Raw genomic sequence first — 18630 nt, 5'->3', positions numbered from 1 at the left:
TTACATTTTTCTTCTGTCTTGCAGAAAAGCCCCTCAATTCAGAAAGACATAGTTGACACTGGTGAACCAGTTGCATAGTGAAGTCAATCAATAGAGGTGAAAGTATCCAAAGGAAAATCACTGAGACTTATAGAACCAAATCTTCATAATTCCGTAGTAGCTAATTAATTAAAACAGGTTTATCTGCTGTAAATGAGCACCTAATCAATTTTTCATTGATGCAGACCTATTAGCAGGCAAAGTGTAGTCTCGATGAACCTGCATTACCCATGGCCCACAGTAATTTGTGATAGTGCTGTAATAGAATATATGGACAAATTATGGCCTAGAATGCTTTAAAAATTGTTTCTTACTTTCCGTTTTGCTGTGAAAACCTTGAAAACATGATTTGAATATTACTAAAATGCAGTGATCGCTGTGTTTTCACAGGCTGAAGGAAAAGTTTGCATAGGAGCGAACTACCCAATTTATCTCTTGGATGTTTAGCTCTGAAACTTAAAGATGATATTTCCATTATTAATGTCAGTGATTTTATTGCTGGTCCTCTAGCACAGACATTCAGTTAATGCACTTATCATACAGATCCAAACTGCCTCCCACACTCTCCCACCTGCCAAAAGCTCCAGTTATCCTACCAAAAATTTTATAGGGTAATGGCCATAGTCATTAAAAGACCCTACAGCACAATGGAACAGGACAGTATAGGAACGGAATATAGTGGGATTATAAAAATAAATAAAATTGCCAACAGTGTAGTATATGTATAGTTGAGGCAAAAGTTCTGGTCTGCTGTATAGTTCAAGCTGAGGTTTTGGTACAGTAAATGAAGCAAGTTTACACATAAATTTAGAAGTAAATGTAAAAATGGAGTTCTCAATATATTGACCAAACTGGTTTGCTGAGTAGACTTATACGAAGATGTTTGTATTCTGAATTCTGTCTCTTTTTCAATTTTAAGAGCACTTTCACAGTTGCCCCCCTGTAATTTTAATCTCTGCAAGAGATTCTCTCCATCTCCTCTGGGTGCTGTTGTAATGTGTCTCTGTGATATATGTAGGTAGCATTTTTCTATCCTACCCTGTTTCTGTGAATATTTACGCAGAGCATGCATGAAGATTGTTCATAACATTAATGATGAAAACAACAGCGAGAGCTGCAGGAAGAATATAGGCTAGGTAACCCTAGTTCAGGGCAGTCACCCTCTCTGGGAATACTTGTAATCCAGTGAGAACTCAGAACGCCAGCTCATGTTTCTTTCTGTAGGACTAGGCTAGCTGCACTGTACTAAACTTACACTCTCTGAAGCTGAAACAAAGGATGTGAGGACTTAGATAGAAACCCAGTTTGGCTAGGGGTAGGCTAGCAGAACCATGGTGGGTGGGTCACCCAAAGCTTCCTTGTTGCTAGAAGAGGTGTATAGCTCCAAGAACAGTGCTAAATATTACAGTGATTTAACTAACTAGAGCAAAACGTTTGTTCTTGGAAACTGGGGAATGGCACTTTCTTCAGCTTTGCACCAAGCCACTGGTATGCATCAGAGGCTGTTGTGCCCAGTCTGTGTGTCTCAGAAACTACTCTGGTCCTTCCTGCAGGAACAGCTGTTTTCCTTCTTCACTCTCTCCATCAATTATTTATACTAGGACCCTGATTTCCCTCATCAGCAACTTATTTGGGGTTGCTGTTTGACATTTATTTAGCATCATAGATACCAACTAGAGGGGCTGGAGACACAAGTCATCAAGCAGATTACAGAATAAACTGTAAGCATTTAAAGATAGAAGGCTGAGAAAAGATGCAGAGATAAAAGAGGAACCAGGAAGAACCTTTGTATGAACACACACACAAATGTTAAAAAATGTCTGAGAAGCTTGAATAGGACTAACAATCTATCTGAGGATAGCCATGGAGCTCTGCAGAAAAACTGCATAAAGGTGTCACGAATGATATAACCAAAAGTAAGGATGATAATCAAAGGAAGAGAGAGTCAGGCAGTATGCAAACTTTTAACCAGATTGTCTGGAAAACAGTTCATTGGTGGTTAGTACTGCAGCTGTAAGAGAATACCAGTTGTAGGTGGTGTTTGTGCAGTAAGCTCAAGCTCTTGAGGACAAATCCCTTGAGATGAAATAAAAGGGAGGATAGAAGTCAGCATTTCTGCAAAGCAGCTCAGGGTTCCAAAACAAGCCATGACTACAATGAAGGTGTGACAGTCTCTTATCTGTATGGCCTCATCCTCACTTCATGGAGAGGCAGGAGTTGTGTATGAGGTGTATGCCACTGGCATAATGAGAGAGAAAGAAGGCAGAGATTCTCATGAGTATCTATAGAGGGGAAGCTAAATCTGAAAGCTATCATTTGAGGTTATTTGCAGTGTCTAAACAGTCAGATTCCTATCAAAGTTCCTCAAAGTTTAACAGGATTTATTCTATTAAAGAAATACTGAGAATATCTACCTCTAGGGAACATTCTGACCTGATTTTTCACAGAAATTCAACACCTAGCCACTAGTGGGCTCGTCAGTCATTCTGAACATACAACCATTATCACATCGCTTTTTTTATTCTGTATTACTTCCACATTACACTGATTATTTCCTGCTTCATGGAATTAGTGTTAATGAAAGAGGGTGATTGTGAACTAAGAAATCAATTCTGTTTTCCAAGTCTGCTTCAGAATATAGCTTGATGAGTAACAGCTAAGCTAAGTAGCATGGTGGGTTATCCAGTTCGAGGTTGTCTTTATGAGGCTGTGTTTGATGTGGTAAGTTCAGGTGATGAAGGAAGGAACCTACATGCTGGTCATTTTTTTATTATATGTATTAATAGTGTAAGGTGTATGGAGACATTTTGCCATATTTGTTCCTCTCTAGTGGCATTAGGTGAATAGTGCATGAATCCTTTTTCTCAAGAAAGTGAAGTTCTAGATTAAAAAAGATGTAATTTTTCCACCAGAATTTAGCTTTTGAACAACAGGCAAGAAACATCAAGGATGTTACGTAGCTACATGGAAGACCTCATAGTTAAAATCTGTTATATTTATTATTTTTCCTTTTTGAACACGTGAAGACAAAGCAGCAGAATTTAGGGAGAATAGAGGATGAAGGGAACTTTATGAAAATACAACAGCATAGTCCCAGGCAGATTCTCTGTTCGTGAGCTGGACTCTTATCTGCAGGAGCCTGGAGACAGGAACAATCTGAAAATATAGTTAACCCCTCAGTGCAGTTGTGGAGGGATACACAAGATGATGACCCCAGCTGATTTTATTTGTTTTGTAAAGGTAACAGCAACTATGAGTGAAATAGGTCTTCTGTCTTTGTGCTTTCTTCTTTCATTTGCTGCCAACTTCTTGAGAGTTTGTGAAATTTTTATTTTAAAAGCTTCAGAAGACAGAATGCCTCTGGGGATCTGTTTTGCTATTGCAAAGATATAATGTGTTAATAACCTATATAATTACAAACAAATATGAATCATGATTAAAACTGGGCAGGACTAATGCCTGGCTCCAGACTTGACAGGACTTTCACCTTTTTGTACTCAGACTGATTAACAGTGATGTAGTTTTATTGTGCTAATGTTTATATTGCTAGTGTCCGTATGGCTTTTCTGCTACATGTGCTGGGAGAAGAAAGTAGCATTAGAGTTACCAATCAGGGCAGGTAAAAGTTAGTAATATGCTGTCTGAGTTTGACAGCAGTGAAGACCGATAATTCATTCAAAGTCTTGGATCTCTACCTACTCTTGTTTAAAGAATGACTAATTTATTTGTATTCTAGTTCTCTTGAGAATACTTCATACAGAAGGTAAATGTCAAAACTCAGTCTGAAGCTAGGGAGGAAACTTCTTGAGCTAGGTGGAATAAGCTTGATTTTATTCCCTGTGATTCCCAGGTCTGTATCTCAGCTTAGTTTCAGAATGATGCACAGTTGTCTGTTTATTCTGACATTCACCTGGCCCCAATATCTGCGTGAATGCCATGTCCTGAAGGTATGCAACTCTTTGTAATAAAGTGTATCATCATCTGTAAGGGGTTAAAACTGGATCCTGAACTGCCAAGAGACCAGCTAAAGAATATGGGGATTAATAAGCTGGTTTGGATCTGATCCACGTAGAAAGCAGGCTGCTGTTCTTAGTTTTCTAGTGATTTCCTTCTTTAGGCTAAGGTGGAGAGCAGCGTCTGAACGCCATCCAAATAAGATGAATGTTCAAGCAGTGTGGTCTGGTACAGAGCAATGAATGGAGTCTGCTTGCAAACTAGTGGTAGTAAGAAACACTTTTGCACTTATTCTTCTCTGCATGTAGCACAACTCCAGGGTTTGGGGTTTTTTTCATTTTACATAAAATCTACAGGTAGGTTGTGTATTTCTAAAGTTTTGTATATCCAAGGTTGTTGTATGGTCCTTCATAAGAAGGTCAGGTATGTCTTGTTATCGGAGACCTGAAATGAGTTAATATTGGAGCTGCTAAGCTGTGACTGGCTGTCGTCTGCCCATTGCTTCAATTAATATTATTCCTGAAATGCAGCTGCTTTTATATAAGCTTAAGGAAATAACAGATTCTTTTAGTCACCAGCAAACAAAACAAAAGAAAACAAAAGGCAAGTAAACACAACAGGCATTCAAGCAAGATACATACAATCACTTTGTATTGTTTGCCAGAGCTAAACGAAGAAAATGCCTGGGATTTGGAGATTCTTTTATAAGCCAGTGTCTCTCAACTCTCTTGGAGTGTAAAGGGAGTGGACAGGATGGGATAAGTGCTGTTGCCACTGTGCATGGCCTGTGTCAGACTCCCAGCCATTTGCTATAGCAGGGTGGAATTCCCAGCTGCCCAGCCTTGTCCAGGCTCCCTCAGCTTCTGCCAGGCTCCCCTGCAGCCTCAGAAGGCAGTAGATTGTTGAACACCAATGTATTTATTTTTATGTTGTTACCACATTCCCAAGAGGAACCTTGGCTATGATTTCAGCTGGTCTTACCACACTATCCAAATCCTTCATCAGGAGCAGCTGGGGAAAGAAATCACTCAGGTTTCTGCACAGCACATTGCTGGTACGCCTCCTCCCTCCCACTAATCCTTTTAATTCCACTCTTCATTTGCCATCCTCCTGGTTTTCTCTTGTTGCTGTGACTGACTGAACAAGTGGTCTTGACTTTGAAAGGTGACCTTCAAATGGGCACCTTGAGTAACCTTTATCTCAGACTACTTTCGCTACTCAGGCACAAGATATCTTATGACACAAAAGAACAACTTTTGATGTCATCTCATTGCTTAGCCTATTCCAGGAATGGAGTAACAATGAGATCTTCCACATAAATCCTTCCAGAACCCTCTGTCTGGCTGAGAAGCTCTGGATGGGTCACTGAAAGGGAACAGCAGTGTGATATCCAGCACCTTGAATCAAACTTTTCCAGTGCAGCTTCTCATCCTGCAATACAGCCTTTGTCAACAGCAGCAATAACATTCTGTCAGAATCTTTCTCTGTAGTACTGCCTCCATGCAGAGAAAGTGTTAATGAGAAACGGAATCTGTCTACTTTATTGTATTTTGGAAAGCAGTGGAACTTGAGGTGAATCCTACTACTGTGCCTCCCTTTTTGGGAGGGCAAAGAATCAATTACAATAGAGGATATTTGGTTTCACCTTTGTTCTTAGAATTATCTTACTAAACCCATTGTTCTTTCATGCATCATGAAAACATCCTGGATCTTCTGTCTCGCCTGCTGACTTCCACAGCTTCACAAAGAGGGCAAACAGGAAAGGGGGAGGGAAAGATAATTTCTCTCCCTGCTATCTGTTACATCTGTCCCACATCAGATAATGACAGATAAGCTGTAGTACCAGAAGGGAAAGGAGAAGGGTAAAGAAAGACTTTCTCTTTACCCCAATTCTTGGTACTCTTTGAAAGAGCAGGGAACCATTATCTTATGGTTTGCAATGAGCAAACATTGATGTCTCTAACCAATACCTTTAAAATAGATATAAATCATCAACAGGGCATGACTGTTCGAGTTTATCCATTTACCAGAAAGCTATGTGTAAGTCTCATTAAATCCCAGCAGAGTTGTAAAACTCTGCCAAGAGCAGCATTCCAGGCCCTTCTCAGATGATGTTAAGAAGATAATGTCCAACTTAGCCTTCGCCTCTCAGCTAGAGCTGAGGGTCAGTGTTCACCTGTAATGATCAGAAATGACATTTATTCCTTAACTTGTGAGAGCAGCCTACCTCTCACACTTTTAGTCAACCTTCTGCCTTTCTTTTATGAAAGGAATGAGCTTTTTCCTGTTGGTACTGGGTTTGTGCCACCAAAAGGACATTCTGAGCCTCAGGGCCGCTGGGAAAGCAGGAGAAAAAGAAAAGGACAGTCTCTAGAAATTGGCTTCCCTTGTTGAAGAACTAGAACCCAGGTTGAATTTTAGGAGCCTTCACTTCTGACAGGCTCAAAGAAAACTCTGAAGCAGGAGAAGAAATGGCTTCAGGCAGTTGGCATTTTTGCTTGACAGGAGGCTGAGCATTGCTTGTTCTCAGTAGTTAGGTGATGGCGAACTGCCTGTATTTCCTTGCTGTGTTGGAAATGTCATTTCAGATCAGGTGTGCAAAGACTGGGGAGAGGTTATATGATATCTTGGCTACTTCTGTCTCACATCTGGCCCTTTGGCATTGAGCTACCTATAGACAGGATAACTTTGCCCATCCAAATTGGATTTCGTTTTAATCTGGCATTATTTTATTGATACTAAAAATAGACACCAAAGTGTGTGTGAATAGGGTAAGAGGAGTGTCTGAAGTTATGAAACGAAATGCGGGAAAAGCCAGAGAAGAGAAAGCCGGAACAAACCAGGGAATAGGGAGCTGAATAAGAGAAATCAGAATGAAGGCTGTCAAGTACAGATGGGCATTAGCAGTTGGGGTGAGGAGCCCACCCAGTGTCTTGTCTGTAGCATGGGGAGCAGAAAGGCTTGTGCTTGCTTCCACTGCTACTCCTCCACTTGTTAATGAGACTGCTTACTGCTCTTTTCAAGCAGGGAGACTGCACTTGAATGCAGTTGTGTGTACTGTTTGTGCCAACCCCTATACTCCCAAGTAAATTTTCATGACTTGGAACTGCTGCTTTCTCCTGCCACTTTTTCCCAGTCCAGCAAGCCAACTTGAAATTGTGCCCAAAAGATGGGGGAGGGAAGGCTGGCCTTGGGTTGTCAGCTGTCCTGGCTTGCTAGTGTCAGTCACCATGGATATAAATAAGCGTCATCTATTTATTGCCTTTCTTAGTTACACTATCTGTTATCAAGAGAATGTTGGGCATCAGTCTAAGGTTAGAAATTCCCTCTGCTCTCGGATAAAAAAATCTGAATTTCTAGGATTATCAGAGCTTTTCAGGGAGAAAGGAAATTCCTGTTTTCAACACTAAATTCAGGAGTCTTCGACATGCTTCTCAATTCTGTCACAGACTTGCTGTGGGTATGATGAAACAGCCCAAACTAGCTCTAAAAAAATGTTAGCATGGGTCCCTGACCTAGTACTGCTCTGTCTCATTCCTGCAGCTTGGAAGCAGGGTAGTTTAGGTGCTGCTGTCTGACCAAGGCTGTGTACATCTGTGTTGGGAAAGTCTACATGGCACTGAATTTTAATGTGCAGGTGTCCCATAAATGACTTTACACAACACCAGTGATTTCCCTGTGACTCAGAATCGTATTCATAAAATGGAGGCAATAATTTTCTGCCCCCTGTATGACTGTTCTAAGTACAAAAGTGTTGAAGTTTTTGAGGTGCAGTCATGGATGACATAATAGTATGTAAACGTGTGGGCAGACATACAGGCAGATACTTTAACACCTCCTGGCAGGCAGCGAATAAAGGAGATTCCTTCTGTTGTATGTGGTGGTTCACTGCAATGACGCTTATCACAAGGGAGAATCAACCTTTAAAGCTGGCTTCTCTAGGGAATGAGGGTTTTTTCTGTCCCCTCTACTCAACCAAAACCTCAACCTACTCAACCAGAAGGAGGTGGAATGCTCACCTGTAGCTTTGAAGTGACAAAACTTCATAGAATTATATACATGAGTATTTATGAAATTATTGAATTGGCCATGAGTTGCATTCATGGTAGGAACCTACATATTTACTTGTAGACGTAGGAATGCCCTTCTCTGTGTTGAGTCCTCAAAGTAGTCACACAAGAGGAACTCACACAAAGTGATTTTAATTCAGTTTGTGAGAAAAGACAAGCACTGAACTGTGGATTTCTGTAGGAAAAGGAAGGCTCAAAAGTCTCTTCAAAACAGGAAGATGAGGTTGAAGTTGGCTGTCTTTCTCATGTGCCTTTGTTTCCTTAATTTTAGCATATTGCCAAGGGATAGGTTTCTGGACTAGTATATCCTATCTTAGTACACATGGCTGAAAGTTTGGTTCCCAGTTCAGGTTCCAAACTTTCTGTGCAGTGACATAGCTGGCAGTCATGCTTTCTAAACATCTTTCCAGATCCTCTGTGCTATGTGATGTTTGGCTCTATGCTGGGCTTTCAAGGAGAATGTATTTTTTTAAATATAGCAATATATTTAATAAACACCTCTCATTTAGAAGCAAGCTGATGTGCTAAATACACAAGACAAGCTTTACCTACTAGATTAGCTGTAAAATGCAAACTGTCCAAAATAAACATGGTACATTTCAAAGTGGTTTAGATTTTTCTTTTTAAAGGACTGTCTAAGGATTTTTAAGTAAAGAAGTGAATATGACATTGACTTTTTCCCATAACATGTCTAAGTAGGAAAATGTTACAGTATGTAGAATTAAAATATATCTATATAATAATGGGAAGAATTTTTTTTTCCTTACCGCCATTTTGTTTATTTTAAAGATCGACCTTTTCACACCCCCATCTCTCCTGCACCAAGGTCTTCAGCATGTTTTGGAGTGGGAAAATAGACTCCCATGTAAGCAAAGAAGTAAAAGACACAGAGACAAAGCCTACTGATACAGGAGAAGGATTTAGAGCTACAGGAAGAGCCTGTGAAGAGATGAGTCACAAGAGTCAGAGGCGAAGAGTGAAAAAGGCATTCTAGGGCTTGAAAGAAATGCCAAGAGTACTTTTTCACACAGTAGCTTATTCAGTTAGGTTTAATCATACTGATCTGTGATCTCATCTATTACTGTAGAGAAAAGTTGTGTGATAGGAAGATTCGGATTTCTGGTGATGGCTGAGATTTCCAGAGCAGTGCACACAACAGCCCCCTGTTATTACTCAAAATCTTTGCTTTGTGTTTTTTTCCAGCCTCTGCTCGAAGAGGAGGACTAACACTGAACACCAGGTGAGGAATCCAGGGTGTTGCCTCAAGTATGGGGCAAAGGAAAAAGCAGCAGTGACTTCATACCACCACCCTTCCAAACACCCAGGAAAGAGTGAAGAGGAGGCCCTGGTGAGAGGACAACCCACAGAGGAGAGCATCTGGACATCTGTAGAAGATGGTGATACACCTGCAAGCTGAGGTGAATGATTGCCTCTGAGAGCTTCTGCTGCTGAGTCTTGGGGTCCCTTCCTCCCACCTCTTCCTGATCACTAACTGTGAGATCTTTCTATGAGACACAGATCCTCCAGCTGTCTGTATTGTTCTTCCTAAGATCCAAGTTTGAACATAAAGTCTCATTTGCTCAGCCATTTCAATCTGTCCTAGTTTGGTAACAGCCAAGATTCTCTGCTGTCATCACATGGCAACAGCAGAGAAAAATATTAGAACGTATGACTGGAGACATCCGTGTTGGTTGCCATCTTAAATTTTGGCACAGAGCCATAGAAATGATTGGTTTGAATAAAGTAATTTCATTTGTTTGTTTTGGTTATAATTTCAGTTATTAATTCACACCCCCAAAATATTTGCTGTCATATTAGACAGGATTTTAAATCTGTCTTTATGCTTCACTGGTGGATGCTTACGTTCTGTGTGGCTTATTTTTGTGGTTTGATTTCTGTTTGTTTAGGCTTTATAAACTTTTTTAATTGGCTGATGTTTTCAGACCCAAGCTTGAACCCTAAGGCCCAGGTGGCTCCTATCACTTGCAATAGTGGCTTGGTGAAGGACTCCAGTTAAAATTTCCTTGTGCTAGAAAACATCAGCAGCTGGAAAATGTATTGGAGAGAAGTTCCACCCATCCTTAAAATGAACAGGAAGCGGCTTCAGCTCTGGCTCTTTGTTGGTGCCAGGTTACAGGAAAACTCAGTATTTTGCAACTTCTGCCTTGTCAAACAGCAAGTGATGTGACTGTAATTTTCAAAGGGTACAGAATCTCCTGTTGTTTGTATTGGGGCCCTCAGAGATGGGATTCTAACAGTTTGATCTGTTTTCTTACTCCACAGCTTCCCTGTCATTTCTAGTCCGCATAGTCAGTGTACTTAGAGTGGGTTGGCAAGTAGATAATGTGGCTCACAGAAGAAACAGTGTTACAGGAGGAAAGTGTTTTCTCTTAAAATGGTTGCGTTCATGTTCACTCTTGGATTGTGCATATTTTCTGTCATCTAAGACTAGATAAATTGTGAGAAGATTAAATAATTATGTTCATACTCCATTAGTTTCACCATCACTTGCTCCAGGCATAATTCATAGGACAGAACGTGCATTTTTCTATTTCTGCTCCAGTCATGCATATGACAGACATTGAATACTTAATTTGTCCAAAATGCAGTTCTCTGATGTAGCTGCTCTCTTTCTTACTCCATTGGTTTATCTTTGATTTCCTAGACAATCACGTTCCTCTTCACTTTCTCTACGTTTTTCAGCTGTGTTCTTCAAGAATCTCCATAGCATTTGTCTGCTGCCTGTGCGACCATCACATATCATCAGTGACCAACAGATCTGTAAAATCTTGTGAAGTTACTTTCAGATCATGTCCCTTCTGTCTGTAATCACTGAATTCCATTCATGGAATTCTCTGAGATAGGTGGTTCTACTTGTGCATCAAGTTGTTGGCTCATGATTAGTGAAAAGTTAGTTGCAGAAGTTGTTACTTCAAACTTCTGCGTATCCTGAGCAGCGGTGGGTTGCAGGACCTTGGGTCTGGCTTTTCACAGCCTACTCTGCTACATGTGGTATTGGCTACAGCCTCCAGCTCTGTTCGAGAACTGTCGATGGGCCATTTCCCTCAAAGACTTAGCTTCAGTAGCAGATTCCATTCCTTTCTTCCTCCTAGGGGGATCTGAGTTATCCTTTTTCTACTGGGTTTCATGTGCAGGATTAAGTAGGTGTAGGATATACACCCTTGTCAGCTTCAAGAGCAGTGAAGTCTTGCACTCTTTGTCCCTGGAAGATTTTTCTTCTGCTTCCAACAAACAAAAAAAAAAACCAACAAAACACCCCAAGCCCAAAACAAAAAAAACCAAAACAGGGATATCAAGATGGGTCCTTTACCTCAAGCCAAACACCTACACCCTGAACTGTTCAGCTTCAGGATGTTTTAGGGCAGCCAGAGCATCAGAGGAAATAGCAGTATTCCTTTGCCTTGCGTATCTGCTGATGCCAGCTCTGAGCACAAATGCTGTTACCTTGGGAGCACATGAAATAGAGAATCAGAAAAAAATCCTGTGATTCCAGCCTCATATTTTTTGCATCTCCCTGTCCTCCTCAGCCTGGAGTCCGTGTATGTCTTTGTGCATGGTGGGTATGGTGTACTGAAGGATAACACACATATTTTGTCTCTTCGCAGCTGCTACCTCCATGTCTGTCCCTTTTCAAAAGAGACTGCTTCAGTTAAGAGATTTAATGGGGAGGCATAGAACTGTTTCCTGCACATCTTGGAGAGAAGGTATTTTACAGGAATGTAAAATGTTTTCTAGTACAAGGGAGGAAAGGAGATTGGCAAACCATTTCGGATTTATAATAGTTGCACATGAGGGGAGTGCAATTATATATGTGCTTCTCAAGTGGGGATTAGTTTATCTCTGCTTTTATGACATTTGCTTCCCTATATTTATCAATGAGTTTCATTGAAAGTGCCTTTGTTCACTGTGGGAAAATTACCCAAAGAAAGTCTCAACATCATTCAGCATCTACTTCAATGGTGAGATTGGACAATGTAAGCAAGGGATCCCCCTCTTCTCTCCTGCTCAGTGATGCTTGCATCACTTCTACATTAAGGAGCCTGTTCTGATGATAGAGAATCAGACTTGTTAGTCTTGAAAGGGGTAAGGTGCACATCAGAGTCCTGGAAGCTAAGGTAATGCAGAGTTCATACAAGCATTTTGTGTTGTGTTTGAGCGATGAGTGTACCACAACAAAAATTAAGGGAGGATATTAGATTTTCTCCTCTCCAGAAGCAGCTGACTTGTACTGAGTACATGGAGTATTAAGTTCACTTTTACATGGTTCCTCTTGGCCTTTAAACAGCCTCACAAGTCATGTGAGTGCCATCAGTGGGAGATCATATTATGACACTAGATAGACTACTTAGTCTTGGATGCCAACAAGAAATACTGAAATTTCTATTCTAAAGACAAGATATGCTTTTGGACAATCATTATTTGTTGGAAATGCTCCTCATTATGATGCCTGGAAGGTCAACAGATATATCTGGTTCCACACTGTGGCAAGAGGCTTTGGTATCAAGACCTTTGTTTACTAGTAGGAATCCTTAATGCTGTGCCTCTTCCTCATACCAGAATATGGATAATCTCCATGTGCATGGAGTTGAATGGCTGGCAGTGTTGGATCATTCCTCTTCTTCAGCTCTGAAGGAGATCATTGACTTATAGATGAGTTTGCAGAACAGACTGGATTCTCAGTTTGCATTCTTTCGGGCCTGTACCTTGCACTAATACAACAGTTCCAGTCATTCTGGATTATTTGCTGGAAACAAAAGTAGTCTGGCTCCTGATTTATTTTTGTTAAGGTTTACTTATCAAACTGCCAAAGACATTTTTTCTTCAGTCAGTCCTACATTTGCTGTTCATGATAATCCTGGACTCACTCTTTGAATCTGGGTCGGTTATTTGCTGGTATTTAAATAGTTGGATTTTTTTAGTTGCAGTAACTGGCTGGTTGATCCTCTTCCTACTGATTCCTTTCTGGACACATTATTCTGTGGATCTATCTTAAGTTTCTTTCAAAAGAAAGTTCTGAACTTTATTTAAACCTGAGACTTGATGCCCTTCTTTCTAAAACCTCATGTTTCTAGAGCTAGGACATCCTTGTTTATGCCAAACATCAGGAGGACCTTATTGTATCTTTACAGAATCAGGTCAGTCAAACAGTCCTTGAGACAGGTGGATAGAGCACAAAACTTAACATTCATAGTTCTCTTCATGCAGAAAGTGGTTAATTGGAAAAGAGGTGGGCAACGAGGACTGTAAGGGAGGTGAAAAGGGAGTAATTGTTCACAGTCTTGCCCACTAGAAGTAGGAGCATCAAATGGAACCAAGAGATACCAGATTCAAAGAAAAAAAGAAAAAGGGGTGTGTGATTTTTTTTCTTTTTTTTCACAGTGTGTAGTTGACCTGTGGAACTCATTGTCACAGTTTATGGTGGATACAAAAAAGTGTAAAAGTGGTTTGAAAAGAGAAGTAGACAAATCCATGAAAAGGTAATTATTAGGGCATATTAAATATTAAAATTAAAAAACAAGCAGGAAATTTCTAAGACTTTTCAAGTGGCTATTCTGGGGAAGTATCACGGTGGGCTTTTCAAAATTTTAGCTTGTCTGTCAGACATGCTGTTGACCACTGTTAGAGAGAAGAGGTGAGATAGATGGTCTTGTAGTCTGGATGTTTTATTTTGGCAGTTGCAGTACAGCCTAATAGAACAGCCAAGGCAAAGCTGCCTTCCATAGCAGTGGCATATTGCACCAGAGTTCACTCTGTGGTGTTTGGTTCTCTAAGAAAAGTCTCTGTTGCTAACATCTGCCAAGTTGTCACATGCAGTTTATCTACACTTCCACCTGAGTGGGCACTATATATTGCAGAGGCTTTCAGAATGATGAAGCTCTTACAAGAGCATAAAGGACACCATGATTCACCTCTAGATAGGGGGGATTTGGAGGGAAAGTAGGTTGGTGTATGGAAGTAATCCATAATATGATGTTTGTAAATGGTTAATCACTTAAATATGGAAAAGAAACTACCACTAACTGAAGCTCTTAAATTATCTTACTCGTACACATTTCACTTCTCATCATCTTTCTCTTCTGAAGTGCTTAAGTGCACAGAACCTTCATGGTGAGTGTGCACAACCACAGCACATCTAAAAGAACTATGGTACCTGGTAACTGCTTTTTTCCCCATTTTAGAGTGCTACTGTCCTCTTCCAAAGAATGAGATTAAGTTTCCCTTTTGCCTTAAAGATGAGTAGTTGGAAACACAAGCTGATCTTCTCCAAAATTATTGGATTCTGAGTTTTTGAAATAGCCTCTCTGTACAGTTTTAACACAGAGGACAAACTCCACTGAACTAAAGGTGACAAACAAGACACCAAGTGTCTGTTATCTTACCAAAAAAGGATTTTACTGGCCCTCATTGAAAAAGTGTTTTCACTGCTGTTTCCAATTTAAAGGAAAGAATCACCGATCACTGTGGAGATCCTGGTGTGAAGCCTTTGCCAGTGGTATTCAGTGAATCATAATGGTTCCCTAGGGAGAAGAGTAGACTTAACAGGGCCTCTTCTCTACAGCTCCATGCCTACAGTGCACAAAATGAGCTATTATTTTCAAAGGAGTGGCTTCTTTATCTGACCTGTCAGACAAAAAAAGATTGAATTGGCCTTAAAAAAATTCATGAAATTGTTAAGAATTCGGGGGCTATCTTTTATTACCAGAATTGTTATCTTTTGTTTGGGGCAGGTGGAAGAGGTGCTGTTATCTCTAAAAGCAATTTCAGCATTGTACTTGGCCTTTTGCCTACTTGTGTTCCAGGATGTGCAACAGAAGATAACCCCAGAACATTAGTTTAATTTGGTGTCTCTGCAAGAGAATTTTAGAAAATCTCATTTCACCATAATTATAGCATTGGTAAAGTGTAGTCTCCTTTCCCCAGACTAAGAGACAAGTTACTATAGTCAATGTAGTTAGGTTTAAAAGTCATAAAATCTCCTCAAAAAAAAAAGTGTTCTGTGGTTATTGATCTAATCTATGTCTTAAGTACTACCATGTCAAAAGTCAGGAAGGCATCTTTGAAAAGTTCCTCTACTGCCAAGTCCGAATGTTTGACTGTCATCACTCCCTCATTCTACTATAAAATTTGGGTATTTTTCTGAGATTGGGGAAGAAAAACAACAAGGGATTTTCCCCCACTATTTTCACTGATTACTATATAGGATTCACCTCAAGTGAACCACTTTTCAAGTGGTTTTGCTTTATGTGTATGACCTTTTGGAAAGGTTGTGCTGTGTTAGGTGTATTTAATACATGTAGGATGCCTGTGCCATTCTTCAAGGTGTGCAGATGGACAGCTGTGAATTTTCTGGGAGGGCAAATGAAATTGTAGGCATCCTATTAGTGCCACTATTTACAGTGCTTACAATTCCAGTTGCATGATGCTTCCCTCCATTCAAATCAGGATTGTCTTCCCTTCTGAAAGTGTGTTTTCTCCACTATTTCTAATTCTAGAAATTCATGGTGGCATACATTTTGTCTATAATATCATCTGGGAATTTTTTTTCTTATCCACAGACCTACAAAACTTGTTTCCATATGTCTACTGAAACTTTCTTAGGAAAAATATCTAAGAATAAAGCTTGGTGGTTCTTCCTGCCAAATTGTGGCTTTGCAAGTTTCATAGGTCTTTTGAATGATTGCTTGGCTGAGAGCAGGTGAAATTGATAAGAATTAAGGACAATTTCAAATGTGTAGTCAGCACATTGTAACAGCTGCCACACCACATTTCCCTGAGATTTTTTGCCATCGTCTTCTTGATTTTGTTTCTTCGTATTAGCACTACAGAGCACTCAGCATGGTAGTGTCCGAATGAGATCTTCAGATCCTATAGTCAGAGATTTCTGTAGCAAGTGTCCTTAGAGGGGGCAGATGTGAAATTGTGTCACGCAAAGCAGCTTGTTGCAAGCTGGATGTCTTCCAGAGACTCTGGTCGCAAGTCAGGCAGTCTGCTACTGTTTTCCCCTACAAGTGGAATTTCTTACAAATCATTAAAAACAGTGGAGGTCTCCCAGGCATCTGGTCTACCTGCAAGAGAGTTTCAGCACTTCGAGGGACCATAAATTTTTGTTTCGAGAAAGAACCAGAACATGGTTACGAAGACATTCTCTAGTCATTGCACTTTGTGCATTGCACAAATCCTGTAAGATTTGCCCCTGGCTGCACAGCAAATCTTTGTTTTGTCTGCTTCCTGAAGAGGATAATAACTTCAGGAGAAAAAAGAGATCCTTCCTGAAGAATGTCAGGAAGTCTCTGGTTTGATATGACCCAGCTGGCTCTTTCATCAAGTGATGTACATGCACTGACCATGATATATTAGTACAATGCCTCATGCTGATTTCTGTATGTGATGAATGGATATCTGTAAACAGCTACTGAGAAATGTCTGAGTGTTGGCAGACCAGAAAAGGAAGCCACCTTTGCTTTCTGCAACATGCGTAACCCCAACATGTAATTATTTATTGCATCGGTCTCTGTGGACAGCAATGAGGTATCATCTTGCCTAGCCAACTAAATGGAATGAGAGATGAAGAATATCACCCTGCACAAAGACCAATGCCTCCCTGAAAGAGGGAGAAATAAATCTTGGTCTTCAGCAGATGCAGCCTGAAAGACTGGTATTCTTTGGTATAATTTAACAGTGCCAGCATATACCACAGGGGACAGAGTTTCTGTCTGAAAGCTGTTCACTAAGTTTGCAGGATGTGGGAAACCAATAATGGGGGAGAGGGGGGTGTGCCGCAAACCACAGCTATAAAGAAACCTCTATTCTGTACTAGATATAAAGGTCCTTATCCCTAAGTGTATTTTCCATCAAATCACAGCCCAGTACTGGAAAAGGCCCAGCTACTTAGTTGAATGCCTTCAGACCATCTCTGCCATCTTTCCTATGCAATCTAGCCCTAGATAAGGATGTTCTAAAGCAGCTGGGTAACTGAGGTCTATAATTTTTGAAAAGAGTCTTTCCTGGAAACACACTGTGACATCCAAAGTACCGTACCATATTGTTTCTTAAGGGCATAAGTGGCATCTCAAATGCATTACTGTCATTTAGAGAAGTAAGAAAATGGCAACCATTAATCAGGCATTTTCATTTGCTGTATTTCTTGTTGATGTATCTGAATGCATTTCTAAGACAATCTATGAGTAAAACGGTCTCATCTCTTCTGTGTTGACTTGTTGCACGATAAAGGATATTGCATTTGTACAGGGCATCTGAAGCCTCTCTTAAAGGGAGGATAAAAGACACTGAGCTTAGTTGCTTCCATCTGTCACTTCTGGAGCTGCATCAAAAATGAATCAGGGTTCAAATTACTTCGCTATATAGAAAAAAGAAGGTATTGGTAAAGCAGAAACCTAAAGTCCTGGTGTTATTTTACTAAACATCATAGTATGCATGTTAGTTACTAATTTTATACACCTTTTGACCAATATATTCTAGTAATTTTATATGTAAAAAAATTTTAATAGATGTTATTTTTAAAGAATTCGAAGGCATATTTTCCTCCTTGCACTGTATCCAAGTTGCTGCTGTTACTCTAAACCGCATTTAATATAGGTTTTAGGCAGCCCATACAACCATCTATTATTTTGCACTACCACAAATTAGTATAGTTTTGCAAGTGTGTAGATATCACACTGTTGGCTCCACATGTATTGAAAACTATTTTCTTGATGGATTTCATTGCCTTTAAATCAACTCAGTAGTAGAGGAATGTACCTATTAAGAGAATACAAGCCAGTACTATAGACTTCATGTTTTGCATTCTACTAGAAACAGTAGAATGTAGGTAAGAAACCTTTTCCGCACAATGGAGCTGGCCCTAGAACTGCATCCTGCTCACCCTGTGGTACTGATCATGCCCTGCATTGGACCCCTGACCATATTGAAGACATCTGTCTCACAAGACATTGCAATGGATCCTTTTTTCTTACGGGATGGCTGTAGTGATTTCATTTACAAAGCAGTCTGAGCCTGGAGACCTCCTGTATTTCTGCCTTGATCTTCAGAGCAGCACAGCTTCAGAGTAGGATAGGAAAATAAGAAAAGGATCTGTGAACTAAGAGAATGGAAACTTGGTTGCTGCAAAAAAGAGATGTGAGACATCACAGGACAGAGCAGAACAGCTATGATGTTGCCAGAGGAGTGGACAGGTATGTTTGTCTTTTGCATCTTTTATTACTTTTGGAAATGGTCCATCTTGTTTACTGTGTGCATTGATGTCTGTTGGTTATGGAAAGATGAAACACAACGCAGTATATCCCAATTCACCGCAGCAGTAACGGGGATGTGCTACTGCTTTTTGTAAGCATGGTGAGATAGCTAGAGACTGTCCAACCCAAAGACTGGGGAACAAAGACTTACTTAGTCTTTGTTCCTATTCTTTGCTTCAGCAAAGACTATTCTTTGCTGAAATATCAGTGTACATTCCTCTACTACTGAAACAATGTTCCTTGCAGAGCTGTACAATGCACTACAGTCTGAAAAACAAGGTGTTCAAGTCTAG

The 18630-nt window shown here is 40.2% G+C and overlaps 1 protein-coding gene across 1 annotated transcript in view; it reads left to right on the top strand.

The window, feature by feature from the left end:
- TTLL5 (tubulin tyrosine ligase like 5) overlaps positions 1-17288 on the top strand; it is a 138901-nt gene extending 121613 nt beyond the window's left edge. The window contains exons 35-36 of the mRNA XM_030482434.1: positions 9267-9303; positions 9389-17288. Coding sequence (XP_030338294.1) covers positions 9267-9303; positions 9389-9398 — 47 coding nt within the window. The 3' untranslated portion in view covers positions 9399-17288. The remainder of the gene's footprint in view (positions 1-9266; positions 9304-9388) is intronic.
- Positions 17289-18630: the final 1342 nt, after the last annotated feature.

Source organism: Strigops habroptila, chromosome 4, assembly GCF_004027225.2.
Source record: "Strigops habroptila isolate Jane chromosome 4, bStrHab1.2.pri, whole genome shotgun sequence".
Lineage (NCBI taxonomy): Eukaryota > Metazoa > Chordata > Aves > Psittaciformes > Psittacidae > Strigops > Strigops habroptila.
The sequence above is the reverse complement of the archived record's forward strand: the minus strand, read 5'-3'. Positions and strand labels throughout refer to the sequence as shown.